The sequence below is a fragment of the Rhinolophus sinicus genome, chromosome 5 (genome assembly GCF_057876585.1).
Source record: "Rhinolophus sinicus isolate RSI-liver-muscle chromosome 5, RSI-T2T, whole genome shotgun sequence".
NCBI lineage: Eukaryota > Metazoa > Chordata > Mammalia > Chiroptera > Rhinolophidae > Rhinolophus > Rhinolophus sinicus.
The window spans coordinates 30,383,886-30,398,079 of record NC_142505.1 but is presented as its reverse complement, the minus strand read 5'-3'; the positions used below and the strand labels follow the sequence as shown (position 1 = coordinate 30,398,079).

Below are 14,194 nucleotides of genomic sequence, written 5' to 3'. Positions count from 1 at the left end.
GGGATTATTTCACATTGCTTAATTTTCTTAACACTACACTAGTTAAGGTTAACCTAATGTAACGTCATTGCTAATTAACATGAAGCGTAAGAGCAATCTACACTTTTCTACACTGTTTTCATTACTAACTGTGAACAAATTAGTTTAATTTGTTGCCTATTTTTATCTCTATGCACCGTAATTCTCTTCTTTATCTAGGGTCAAACACCTAGTTTCAATTCTAATTTGTAACTAAACTTCTTTAAAATTCATTCAATATGATTATAAGGTAGTTTTGAAATTAGGAGTTTGGAAATCATCGTCTAATTTGGGTCTCAACAACCATGGCATTCAAATAAAATTTAAGTAGAACCCCTGGAGCACCACTACAGAACCTTAAGAGTCTACATATGAGAATGTTTGAAGACAACTGTTCTGAGTGATATTATTTCCCTGAGGTCTACTGAGCTATAATTGATATATAACACTGTATTAATTTTAAGTATACAACATAATATATGTATATATTACAATATGATTACATTAAGTTTAATTAACATCCATCATTTCACATAGTTAAAAATGTATTTTTCTGGTGATGAGACCTTTTAAGATCTAGTCACTTAGTAACTTTCAAAGACACAATACAACATTGATAACTATAGTCACCATGTTGCACATTACATCCCCAGAACTTACTTATAACTGGAAGTCTATACCTCTTTACCACCTTTACATAGTTCCCTTCTCCACTCCTCACCTCTGCAACCACTAATCTGTTCTCTGTTTCTAAGTTTGATTTCTTTTGATTCTGCATATAAGTGAGATCACACATTATTTTTCTTTTTGTGTCTGGCTTATTTGCCTAGTATAATGTCCTCCAGTTTCATCCATGTTGTTGCAAATGGCAGAATTTCTTTTTTATAGCTGAATAATATTCTACTGTGCACAACAGTTCCTGGGTTCCCTTTTCTCTACATCCACGTCAATATTTGTTTCTCTTGCCTTTTTTATGACAGCCATTCTAACAAGTGTGAGGTGATAACTCATTGTTTTGCTTTGTATTTCCTTGATGGTTAAAGATATTGAACAACTTTTCATGTACCTGTTGGCCATACTTATGTTTTCTTTAGAAAAATGTCTATTCAGTTCCACTGCCCAATTTTTAAACAGATTTTTAAAATTTTTGCTATTGAGTTGTATGAGTTTCTTCATACATATTTTGGATATCAACCCTTTATCAGATATACAGCTTGCAGACATTTTTTCCCATTCTGTAGGTTGTCTTTTCATTTTGTTGCTTTCCTTTGTTGTGCAGAAGCTCTTTAGTTTCATGTAGTCGTGCTTGTTATTTCTGCCTTTGCGGCCTTTGCTTTTGGTGTCAAATCCAAAATGCTTAACCCTTTATGTTTTCTTTTGGGAGTTTTATGATTTCAGGTCTTACGTTCAAGCCTTTAATCCATTTTGAGTTGATTTTTGTATACGGTATAAGATAGTAGTCAGTTTTCCCAATCCTATTTATTGAAGAGACTGTCCTTTCCCCATTGTATATTCTTGGCTTTTTGTCATAAATTGGCCACACATGCGTGGGTTTATTTCTGGGCTCTCTTTTTGTTCCATTGACCCATGTGTTTGTATTTATTCCAATACCATACATTTGGATTACTATAGCTTTGTAATATATTAATAGTTTGAAATCAGGAGGCATGAAGCCTCCAACTTTGTTGCTCTTTCTGAAGATTGCTTAGGCTATCTGGGATATCTGTGGTTCCATTCAAATTTCAGGACTGCTTTTCCTATTTCTATGAAAAACGCCACTGGAGTTTTCATAGGAATTGTATTGAATCTGTGGACTGCTTTTAGTATAGACTTTTTAACAATGTTAATTCTTCCAATCCATGAGTATAAAATATCTTTCCATTTATTTGTGTCTTCTTCAGTTTTTTCCATCAATGTCTTACAGTTTCCAGTGTACAGTTCTTTCACCTCCTTGGTTAAATTTATTCCTAGATATTTTACTCTTTTTGATGCAACTGTAAATGGGATTGTTTTCTTAATGTCTCTGATAGTTGTTATTAGCATATAGAAACGCAAGATTTTTGTATGTTGATTTTGTATCCTGCACCTTTACTGAATTTATTAGTTCTAACAGTTTTTGGTGAAGTCTTTACAGCTTTCTCTATATAATATCACATCATCTGCAAATAGAGACAGTTTTGCTTTTTCCTTTCCAATTTGGACACATTTAATTTTTTTTCTTGCCTAATTGCTCTGGCTAGAACTTCTAGAACTATGTTGAATAAAAGTGGTAAGAGTGAGCATCCCTGTCCTCTTACTGACTGTAGAGGAAAAGCTTTTAGCTTTTTACCTTTGAGTATGATGTTAGCTGTGGGCTTCTCATAAATGGCCTTTATTGTGTTATGTTCCCTCTATACTCACTTTGTTGAGCATTTTTTTAAATTGTGAAATGAACATTAAATTTTGTCAAATGTTTTTTCTGCATCTATTGAGATGATTATATAATTTTTATTCTTTATTTTGTTAATGTGGTGTATTGCATTGATTGATTTAAGGATGTTGAACCCATTCTTGCATCCCTGGACTAAATCCCACTTGATCATGGTATATAATTTTTTTAAGGTATTATTGAATTCAGTTTGCTAATATTTTGTTGAGGATCTTTGCATCTAGAAGTATGTTTGTCAGGAATATTGGACTACAGTTTTCTTTTCTTGTGGTGTCCTTGAATGGTTTTTATCAGGGCAATGCTGGCCTTGTAAAAAAGAAATTTGGAAGAGTTCCTTCCTTTTCTATTTTTTTTGGAGGAGTTTGAGAAGAATTAGTATTAATTTTTCTTTAAAGTTTGATAGAATTCACCAGTGAAGCCATCTGTCATAGGCTTTATTTTGTTGGGAGTTTTTTGATACAGATTCAATCTCCTTACTAGTAAAAGGTCTGTTCAGATTTCCTGTTTCTTCGTGATTCAGTCTTGGTTATATGTTGTACATGCTTCATCTGTATGTTTCTAGGAATTTATCCATTTCTTCTAGGTTGTCCAATTTGGTGACATAAATTGTTCATAGTTCTGTCTTATGATCCTCTATATTTCTATAGTATCAGTTATAATCTCTCCTCTTTCATTTATGATTTTATTTACTTGAATTCTTTATTTCTTGGTAAATCTAGCTAAAGGTTTGCCTATTTTGTTTATCTTTTTAAAAAATGAGCTCTTAGCTTCATTGATCTTTTTATTTTTGCTCTGATCTTTATTTCCTTCTTTCTATAATTTTGGGCTTTGTTCTTTTTATAGTTCCTTGAGGTGAAAAGTTAGATTGTTTACTTGAACATTTTCTTTTTCCTCAATGTAGGTGTTTATCTCTATGAACTTCCTTCTTAGAATTGCTTTTGCTGCATCCTATAAATTTTGGTATGTTGTATTTCCATTTTAATTTGTCTCAAGATAATTTTTGCTGTTTCTTTTGATTTCCTTTTTGCCCCATCAGTTGTTCAGTAGTATGTTGTTTAAACTCCATATATTTGTGAATTTTTGAGTTTTACTTTTGTACTTTATTTCTAGTTTCCCATGTGGTTAGAAAAGATGGTTAATATAATTTCAACCTTAAATTTATGAAGACTTGTTTTGTGATCTAACATATTATCTATCCTGGATAATATTCCATGTGCACTTGAGAAGCATGTGCATTCTGCTGTGGTTGGATGGAATGTTCTGTAAATATCTGTTAAGCCCATCTGCACTACCATGTAGTTCAAGTCCAATATTTCCTTATTGATTTTCTGTCTGGATGATCCATCCATTGTTGGAAATTCTTAACTAAAATTTGAATATAATGTTTTTTTTTTACTGGCTTGTTATTCTGGTATCTATTGTTAATATTTAGACTTCAACAGTTGGCTTATACTTGTTGATCTCTAAGTTATCTACTGTGTCTTCTATGAAACCATTCTAATCAATTTGCAAAGAGTTAATGGAAATTTCAAACTGATATAACATGAATGAACTGGAGAAATATTTTTGAATACACTTTTGAATTATTTTTTATAAAAATCAGCAGGAGCCGTTTCATATACACAAAATTATGACAAATACCATAGTCCACTAAACTAAAATTCTGATTAAAGTTTCAGTCTTCCTGAATTATGTAAAGGGGTTTTTTATAGAAGGCCATGGTAGTCATCCTGTATAAACTTTAAAAGTTAGGAACACATTCCTGATTACTCCCTATCTTCTTACTCGTTAGAGCTCTGTTATCCATAAATTATACAAACCCTCATTATTTGTTCAGCTACTGGTGGCTCTATTCAGTAAGACGCTTATGTACAGCTTTAAAGACTGTTTTTTTATTCTAGAATTTGTGGAATATGAACATATTTGCTTCAATGATAAAGAGTATAAAGAGTCTGTTTTCTTTCACCCTTCGTCTTTCTAGATTGTGTAAATAAGCTCTTTTTTTTCCCAATTTCCCCCTATAGTTAAGTCACTCCTTCCACTTTATCATTTCAGAATGACTGGATTTCAAAATGGGAAGGAGAGAATTTTTTTTACAGTATATCTGAAAGTCACAAAAAAACCTAATTCGTGATATCAGGAATTTATTTATTTGGCAGGACCAAATAAAACTGAGGAAAAGAGAAGGGATACCTAAAAAAATAGCCCAAATTCTGAGTATGTACGAGGTACTTTTCTATGTATCTTAACTATATCATCTCATTTGCTTTGTTAAGCTCGTAAAATTTTATATTATTCCCACTTATTAGATGAGGAAGTCAAGGCTGAGAGATTGAATAGCTTCCCAAAGATCACAGGGGTGAGGCCAGGATTTGCATCCAAATCTGTCTGGCCACAGAGTTGTGCTCTTTACACTATCTGCTTTGGCAATACAGAGCCTGTTTTGTTTTGGTTTTTTCATTTTTAAGTAGAAAACTGAGGTCCTAGTTTAGAAATCTAGCCTTGGATTTCATTTCAGCTCATTTTACTCCAAATCCAAACAAATTTTTAATTTACTTTATTTTTCTCAAATTAGAGCCTAGCTGATAGTCTGACGAGAAACAAAGTCTAAGGAAGAGCTTGATTTTGCACTCATAGGAAACAAATCATTTGCCTTCTTTCCTTTCCCACTTACCTAATTCCTGTTACCCTTACACTCCTACACCTCATTCCCACCTCTCCCATTTTTACTTCCACTGAAGACTTGGGAAACTGAGACTAAAATGTGAACAGTTACTGAAAGGAGACAGCTTAAACTTACATTGCTATTATCATACATTCATTCAACAAGTATTCACTCAGAACCTATTACGTATTCAACACTGTTCTAGGCATTGAGAATAAATACGTTAGGGAGCAAAGCAAACTAAATCTGCCTCCTAGGAGTTTATACTCTGACAGGAAGAAAATGACAGGAAACAAGTAAAAACTTAATTTTTTATTCTGAGAACTGTAAATAAATTTAGAACTTTATCTTTCCTTTTAAAAATAGCTATATGAGCTATTACCTCATGAAACTGGTAAAATACAATAAATATAATACTAAAAGTATTTTTCAAAGAAGCATTGAAATAGCTTTTTATACATTTACAATGGTTAATTTTATACATGATTTTTACCTGAATTATTCAAAAGAATTTAAGCTTTCTCTCAAATGCTTATCTCAAAGCTGACATCTGATACTATCACACTCATAAGGTTCATGTGGCTATTATACTTACAAATACTAGGCAGTCAACCTTCTATAAGTAACTAAAAATCCTTGATACAAACATTCACTTTAAAAGGAAGGGATTAAGTCAAACTTTGAGCATTTGAAAAGTTTCTGCTAGGTATAAAAATGAAAAAATGGGGGAAAAACCCTCCATGTTGAGTCATAGTTATCTTCATGTTAAAATGAAAGTAAATGACAGAATTCTGTGTTAAAATGAAAAATATAGCAGTAGAGTTCTTACCCAAAGTCCTAGACATTAAACTAACTAGAAGTACTGTTTCTAGCATAGCTATTTCTTATAATAATACAGGAAACTGTTTCTTGGACAATGTTTGTAATGAAAGTTCCATATATGAACCTGTATCCCATTCATTAATATTATTAAAGCAGAATATGACTCAATTAAGAATATGGTTTTTCTCTTGAACCTCCTCAGTTCTTATCTCTAGTACATTTCAGATGAAAACTTGAAAACTAGTGAGCTCGCGTCCACAGAGGAACAGAGATCTTCAAGGATGTGCATCAGTGATAAAGTTATTTATGAAGAAACTAATAGAAGAATATTAGCTAGGTCCACATTTAACTATATTTAATTCTATATGATCCTACAATTTGTTATAAAAAGCAGATTTAAAATATTTTATAAATTTATAATGGCAAAATTCTGTTTAGGCTACTATTTAATACAATCATCATTCAAAATTTCTCTCAGCACTCCTCCCAAATATCAAAAGAATGATACTATCTCTCCAGGTGCATTATTCATGTATCTGTGCAATCTGGCCACCACAAGCACAATTAAAACACATGCATCCTTTCTCACTACATATCATTTATAATAATCTGGCTACAAAAAAATGTTTCTAAGCTCTGTTTGTCTGTTTTAGGACTAGAGGCAGTTTGCACAATAGGAGCTATTCTGTAAGAGACAGTTGACTTCATACTGCCAAGTCTTAAACAGTTTAGAAGAAATTAAAAAATAAAGTATAATTCCCTAAAATGTGTTTTACAGGCCCTTACCTAATAGAATTGGATAAAAGCTATTTAAAGACAGAAATCTTGTCATCCCTTTCAAAATATATATACAATCATACCATTTCTTACTACCTGCACTGCTATACACGGACTGAGCCACCATCACCTCCCTGTGAGAACTGTCATCATCCCCCATTTACTCTGTGGTTGATGAGTCCTACTATGGATACTCTTTATAGTACCCTACCCTATATAATGCTCATCCTACCTCATTAGTCTGATCTACTTTTTCATTTTGCTATAGCACTTATCATCTCCTAACACCCTAAAATTTACTTGTCTTTATAGCCTGTTTTTCTTTATTAGAATATATGTTCCACAAGGGCAGTGATCTTTGTTTTGTTAATGTATGCCAGCCTTTGGAACATACCTGGCATGTGATACGAGGTCAGTATTTGTAGAATGAACAAATAAGTTTCATTTTATTAAAACAAATATGAATAATCAATTAAATTTGATAAATATTAATTATGGCAAAAATATGTGATGCGCTCTTATACAGAGCTTACCATACCAGATAAAATAAGCAGTTCAATGATTTCTGCATCTCCAAGATAGGCAGCAGCATGCAGTGGTGTTCTCTTTTCATTGTCCTGTGATCAGAAGGAAAGGTAGAACATAAGTTCCAATATAAAGTTAATTTTAACATACTTTAAATGAAGAAAAACCACTTAACTACTAGCTTACTACTTCCACAACTCTAGTCTAGTTTGGAAGTCTCATTAACAGAGTATTTTCTTGCTCGGAAAAGGAAAACCTAAATTTAAAAAAAGGCTTTAAAAGAATGGTATAAAGTGCAGCACAGAATAAAAGAAAAATCTAAGATAACAAAGAAATAGCTTCTTAGAGTTTCTTTGAATAAAGATACCTATGCTACTGATACACACGGGCAAATTTCCTGTACTTCATACTGCCTCACCACGCCAATATACTTCCAAAGTTTTACACAGTTTCAAGTTGTTGACCTAATTAAACAAAACAAGCCTTAACAAACCAACAAGTCTGCTTATCAAAATGTTTCCACAAGAGTACCTACAGTGGCAAAAAGAAAAAATATCTCTGGCGATTTGAAATTATCCCTTAAAACAATCTGAAGGTTTTTCGTAAAGTTCCTGCCAATTTCATTTTTGGTTCTAAAATATATTCCTATCTTTGTAAATACCAAAAATACATAGTCTTCCAAATCTTCCTACAGGAAGAGAAGCTACATCTAATGCATGGCTTCAGGTACTTCTTCCCCTTAAGCAACAATGTTCTCCAGTTTAAAAAGCAAGATCTTAGGGTAAAGTCATATTCTGGGATTTTTAATTCATATTTATACCTTCTCTAAAGTTACCACACTCAGAGTGTTGCTGACTTGGCTGCATCTGAGAAAGCTATTCATTTAGAAATACTTATTTTGAAACTTACATCCAATTTTTTTTGATACAGGCTTTTGTGACAGATTGTTAGTTGTCTTCAAATGTCCATTTTCCCCTTTGTCCATGTGAATAGTTTTAGCTGGTTATTGACCCACTCAGTGAGAGAATACTCTCCTCGCTTGCCTTGAAGTTTTGTTACTTAGTATGCACCAACAGTATGTGAGCCGAAGTGAGAGGCACAACTTTCAAGTCATCTTCACGAAAAAGAAAACCATCTTAGAGATGGACTAATACTTGCCCACTTCCCACAAGCTGGGAGGCAGATGTGAAGCTGAGCCAACTTTGGCCATGCAGAGGTAGGCCGACATCCCAGAAAAGTGCCAAGAACGACACCCCAAGTGATTAGAGAGCAAAGTTGCCCCACCAACCCAGACCACAGTATCTCTTAATAGTCTAGAAGTTAAACCTTTTATTATTTTGTGGTCTCCTACCACATTAGAATAGTATAGCTTCCGAGATTTAAAAAAAAGAAAAAAATTATTTCACATTGTAATAATTTTCTAGTTTGGCAATACACCAATTACTCTAAGAAAGGACAGTAAGACTACTAAGAATAAATTAGGAAAAAAACTGCTAGTCAAAAGAGAGGTTAAAAATATTCATAGGCATTCAAAAAAGGCTTCGCTGTAGTACATAAAGGTATTATAAAGATGTGTGTTTACAATTATCGCTGACTCTTCATACGTTTCTTCATGTAATTTTAATGTATTTGTGATACTGTTTTTATCCTTATATAGTAACAGGTGCTCCAGTAAAGGGAGGTTGGTCTCGTAGCTATCACTATTGTTTAGTAAGCTAGGAGTTCTTGTTTCTCTAACCATAGACCATGTTTTTTTATTCCAACATATACCCTAGCAAGAATTCTCTGCACAGAAATTACTGAACAAATAGTCACTGAAAAAACTAAAACAGAACTTAAATATCAGACTTTATTGAAAGTTGAGTCCTAACTTAATCATTGTAATTAAGGCTGTTCAGTGTTAATCATTTAAACAGCAAACTTCCCCAGAGTGCTCAAATATCATCACATCTACTCAAATTGAGAAACATATCTATTACACAGAATAAACCACAGACACAGCACACACACAAAATGAGTCATTTATGAGCGAGAGATGTCTGGATATCTATGACTCAATGCCTTGAATCCTATTAATGTATTTTATGACTCACGAACAGTTTTCCCTCTCTAAAAAGCAAATTTAAGGGAAAAAAAGGGGAACAAATTGGTCAATTAAAAAATTTTTTAACCTATCATATTTTACTTTACTACAGTTAAATATTGAAACTGGGGCAACAAAATATTTACGATTGCTTTTAGCAATATTTATTTTAATGAAAAAATGACTCTCTTCTTATATATACTAATTCTATTTCATGGAATTAGATAAAGACATTCCTGTGTGTGTACAAACAAAATGATTAAGTATATTTATTGATCATCACAGGAAGCAAAATGCTGAAAACAATTTAAATGTTCACCAAAAGAGGAATGGTTATCTAAAATTATAAAACATGAGAAGCTCTTAACCAACCTTCATTTAACTGACTCACATGATTAATCAATATTCTGTTTCCTGAGTAAAACTAATGGTGAGTTTGGCATACCATGTATTTTGACTACTGGGCAACACTAATAAGACCATTCACTTTCATCCCCACCACTGGGTGTCTGTTTATCAAGAGTAAGATGTTATTTGTTACAACTGTTTGTGCCAATTGTACCAGTAATCATAACTACGTGATTTACTTAAATATTATTTAAACTGATGAAACAGGAAGGAAAAAGTAAATTGTTTCCACGATCACTGCAATGAATGCTTTATTATAAAGGCTCAATAAAGGCAAGCTACCAAAAAAAGTGCTGTTGAATTGGGTGTGGCTGAGACAACTGAAACACTAAGGCAAACAAAACATATGGAGAGGTTTGGACCCAAGTTTGATTCTTAAGTGTCTAAATTCTCACATCGTTTAATCCCAAAATGGGAGTTACAGATAATGTATTGGGGTATGGTCTATGCAATGAAGATTAACACTGAACTGTTAGTGAACTCCACCTTGTCAATGAAAATCCCTTGGCCCAATATTTAAAACTGGCTGATAAATACACTTATTACAGTAAAATGCTTAGAGGTCACTTTTTATGACTCCCTCCATCAGACTCTAATTAGCTTATCAACTAATTGTGTTTCCCTGAAAATAAGACCCAGTCGGACCATCAACTCTAATGCGTCTTTTGGAGCAAAAATTAATATAAGACCCAGTATTATGTTACATTATGTAAGACCCAGTCTTACCTGATATAAGACTGGGTCTTATATTATATTAAAATAAGACTGGGTATTATAAAATTCCAGAAATAAACAATTCCTAAGTTTTAAATTGTACTCCGTTCTGAGTAGCATGATGAAATTTTGCACAATCCTACCTAGGAAGTAAATCTTCCTTTTGTCCAGTATGTTCCTTGTCAGGTAGTCACTTAGTAGCTGTTGCCATTATCAGATCAACCGCCAGGCCACTGCAGTGCTTACGTTCAAGTAACACTTAGCTTACTTAATAATGGCAGCAAAGTGTAAGCACAGTGGGGCTAACAATTCAGATATGCCAAAGAGAAGCTGTAAAGTGATTCCTTTAAGTGAAAAGGTGAGCAGTACTACAATAAGGTGTTTTGAGTGAGAGTCTACATTCTACGATTAGGTCTTTTTGTGAGCCTGTGCCTTTTGGTTTGTGAACTTCACAAGTGTTTTCAGTACCCCCATCCATACCCTCAACCGTGGGACAGGATGGCTAGAGTGGGATGGAGTTAGGCATTTCCCTTCTCCCAGGAAAGTCAGGCTCTGATAATATCCCAGCAAGTTAGGCCCTGGTTAATTAGTTTCCCCTGGGGGCAGATCTTATTAAGAACAGAGTGCTCTGGCATATTTCAAAATGGCCCCTTTTCCCTTCTCCCTGTTGGAAGCATGAAGGGAGTTTTCTCTATGTTTACTGTGAGAACCTAGTAGAACTCCAGAAGGTAAACCTCACAATATTGGGGGTCCCCTATGACTGGGTTCCCTGGTGCTTTCTCCTCCGTGTCTCTTTTTAAGCAATGAGGAAACTTGGTCCAGAAGGCACCCACATAACTTCCTTTCACTTCTCATGGGCTGGTCTCCTGTAGCCTTCTATGTCTAAATCAATCACTTAATCACCCCTAGAGGTGGGAACAGGGTCATCTTCTAGTGAGTGAAGTGAGGGATAAGATACCCAAACAAAATCAGAGCTCAGCACCTTAGAAGAAGGGGGAAAATGAATGAACATAAGTAAGCAGCCAGTTTCTGCCACTTTGTGACTTTTATATAGACTCTGATATTCTCTTTTTCTAGAGTCTTGAGTTTTCCAGGCAATGTGGTATGAAGGAAGTATCAGAACAAACAAGATACCTAGAGAAGACATTTCAAATCAATTTTTGTTACTACCCATTGAAGTGAAAATGTAGCAAAAGATAAAGGAACATTAATTGGATTCTAAGCTAAAAATCTGCTGAAGTATCACTCCTTACCCCCCAAAATTGCTGTGAAATAACCTAGGCTTAAGTGATATAGTTTAATTCATAAACAAATGGAACAGTTACAGAGTTGTCTAAGTAATATATTAAGAACAGAAATAGCCTTAGAGTTCATCATGTTCGATCACCTCATTTTACATATGAGAAAAGCAGGGCTCAGAGAGGCTGAACTACTTGAGGGCACAGACGAGAGTCTAGCTCGCCTGACTAACTAGGTCCAAGTCCCTCTTGCTATTATACTCTGGACCTCTTCTCTTCCTCGATAGTTTAAACAAGTTAACAGCAACAATGAGGTAGCAATCATTCTTCACGTACATGTGTTTATACATAAATATCTGCACATATGCTGCATTTTAGAAAATAACATTTAAAAAAATCATAGCAGTAACAAAGGATTCATCACGCTTCTGTAACTGTAGAACTATGGTCCCACTTGAGAAAAAATTTCCACAGCACGACAATCTTAATATTCTTTTTTACAGCCTTCAATTTGGGTTAATTACAATTAGGTGACGCTTACAGTACAAAGTCTAGGAAGAAAAGCGAGAGATTTTCATTTCTTGGGAAAATCACATAAAATAGGAGAAACAGGAGGATCTAACATAAGATAAATTATTTTAACACAAAAATATCACATTGCATTAGACTATACATGTAACTGAAAGATTTATATATGTAAACAAATTATTAAGTTTCATTTATGGCTAGTAAACAAGGAAGATATATCTAACAAATAACTTCACTAATTATACTACTTGAGGAAGCTTATTTTGGGGATTAAATCAGTGCCTTGGAGTGAAAAAAGGATAACTGACTCCATTTATAAACATCTACCATAAACAAAGCTACTCAAACATGACCTTACACAACTTTAAATATTAATCTTGAGCACAAGATGACATTTTATACAACAAGCTGCGAAAAAGAAATCTAGATTTTCACAAATGCATGCACATACACCACACATAGCCATGATATTTAACTGTTACATTAAGTATACATTTCTCAAATAAAGACAATCTGAACATGCAGCACCAGCAAATCACGAACATGGCTTACTCATGGTTGGCAGACACTGGTGAAATCAATATGGGTCTGTAAATATACCACACACAGAAACCTTTTTTGAGGGTGGGAAACAAAATTACCCATTTTATTAAAGTATGAAAATATTTTTAAAATCAGTTCGTGTGGTAATGATTTTAAGTGATTTTTTATATTCTTTTTAAGTGTTTTATATAATTTACATGTTGTTTTTCATTTAGCAGTTGAATCCAAAGCAGATTCCCCCCCTTAGTTACATGTCAAACAGACTGTCAATACCTTTATAAAAACTGTTACCCTTCTATGCAGGAAAATTGTCAGTATGTCTATCTGTTATTTAACACAATACCAGCTGGGACAATTTCAAAGGTCTAACATTTGTTTCACTGGAGTCCCAGGAGGAGAGGAGAAACTGGTACACAAAATTTTTTGAAGAAATAATGGCTGGAAATTTCTCAAATTCTGGTAAACGACACAAATTTACAGATTCAAGAAGCTTAGTAAGGCACAAATAGGATAAACGCAAAGGAAACTATGCCAAGACACATAATGATCAAAATGTTAAAACCCAAAGATAAAGACAAGAATCGTTTTGCTCAGGCTGCTTTAAAGATAAGTTACATATAAAAGAAAGATTCCAATGACTGGATTGATTTCTCATCAGAAACCATGGAGACCAGAAAACTGAAAAACAAAAAAGAAAAAAAAAAACTATCAAGAATTCTGTATCACATGAAAACGTCCTTTAGAAATGAAGGTAAAATAAAAACTTTCTCAGATGAAGGAAATAGAAAAATTCCATTCCCACCAGACTTGGTCTACAAGAATGTTAAAGGAAGTTCTTTAGGCTGAAAAGAAATGATACCAGAGGGAAAGAAACACAGATCTTCAAGCATGAAGGAAGCACAATTTATTGAAAGCAAAATATTTTAATGTTACCTGGCAAGGAGTTCAATGTATTACATAGATTACCTGGCAACTCTGACATAAAGCAGGGAGAGCAAGGGCTTTTGTTTTTTGTGTTTTTTAAACTTAAAGTGGTAAAATATTAACTCTACATACACTGTGAAAAGATACATATGTATATTATTACTATAACCCCTAGATCAACTATCAAGAAAATAATAAACAGAGATGGTAAAAATGCAAAAAGAACATAAAAATAGTACTAAACATATCCAAATAATCCAAAATAAGGAAGGAAAGAGGGAACAGAGGACCAAAAATGAAAAGAGACAAAGAAAAATAATAGAATGGGAGAGCAAACTCCAGCCACTGCAACAAACACATTAAATGTAAAGCTCTAAACACACCATTTGAAAGATACAGATTATTTTGGATATAAAACCATTACCTAATCATACGCTATCTACAAGAAACCATTATATCATTTTAAATATAATGATATAGATATGCGAAAAGTAAAAAGATGTTAAAACAGATACTATGCC

The 14,194-nt window shown here is 33.4% G+C and overlaps 1 protein-coding gene across 10 annotated transcripts in view; it reads right to left on the bottom strand.

Moving 5' to 3' along the window:
* Positions 1 to 14,194, bottom strand: part of ANKRD28 (ankyrin repeat domain 28) — a 149,671-nt gene that overhangs the window by 65,458 nt on the left and 70,019 nt on the right. For all 10 annotated transcript variants that reach the window (XR_012489658.2, XM_019725988.3, XM_074312813.2 and 7 more), the window contains one exon: positions 7,249 to 7,327. Coding sequence is in view for 9 of the 10 variants with exons in the window: in XM_019725988.3 (XP_019581547.1) it covers positions 7,249 to 7,327 (79 nt within the window). In the remaining variant the exon portion in view is untranslated. The remainder of the gene's footprint in view (positions 1 to 7,248; positions 7,328 to 14,194) is intronic.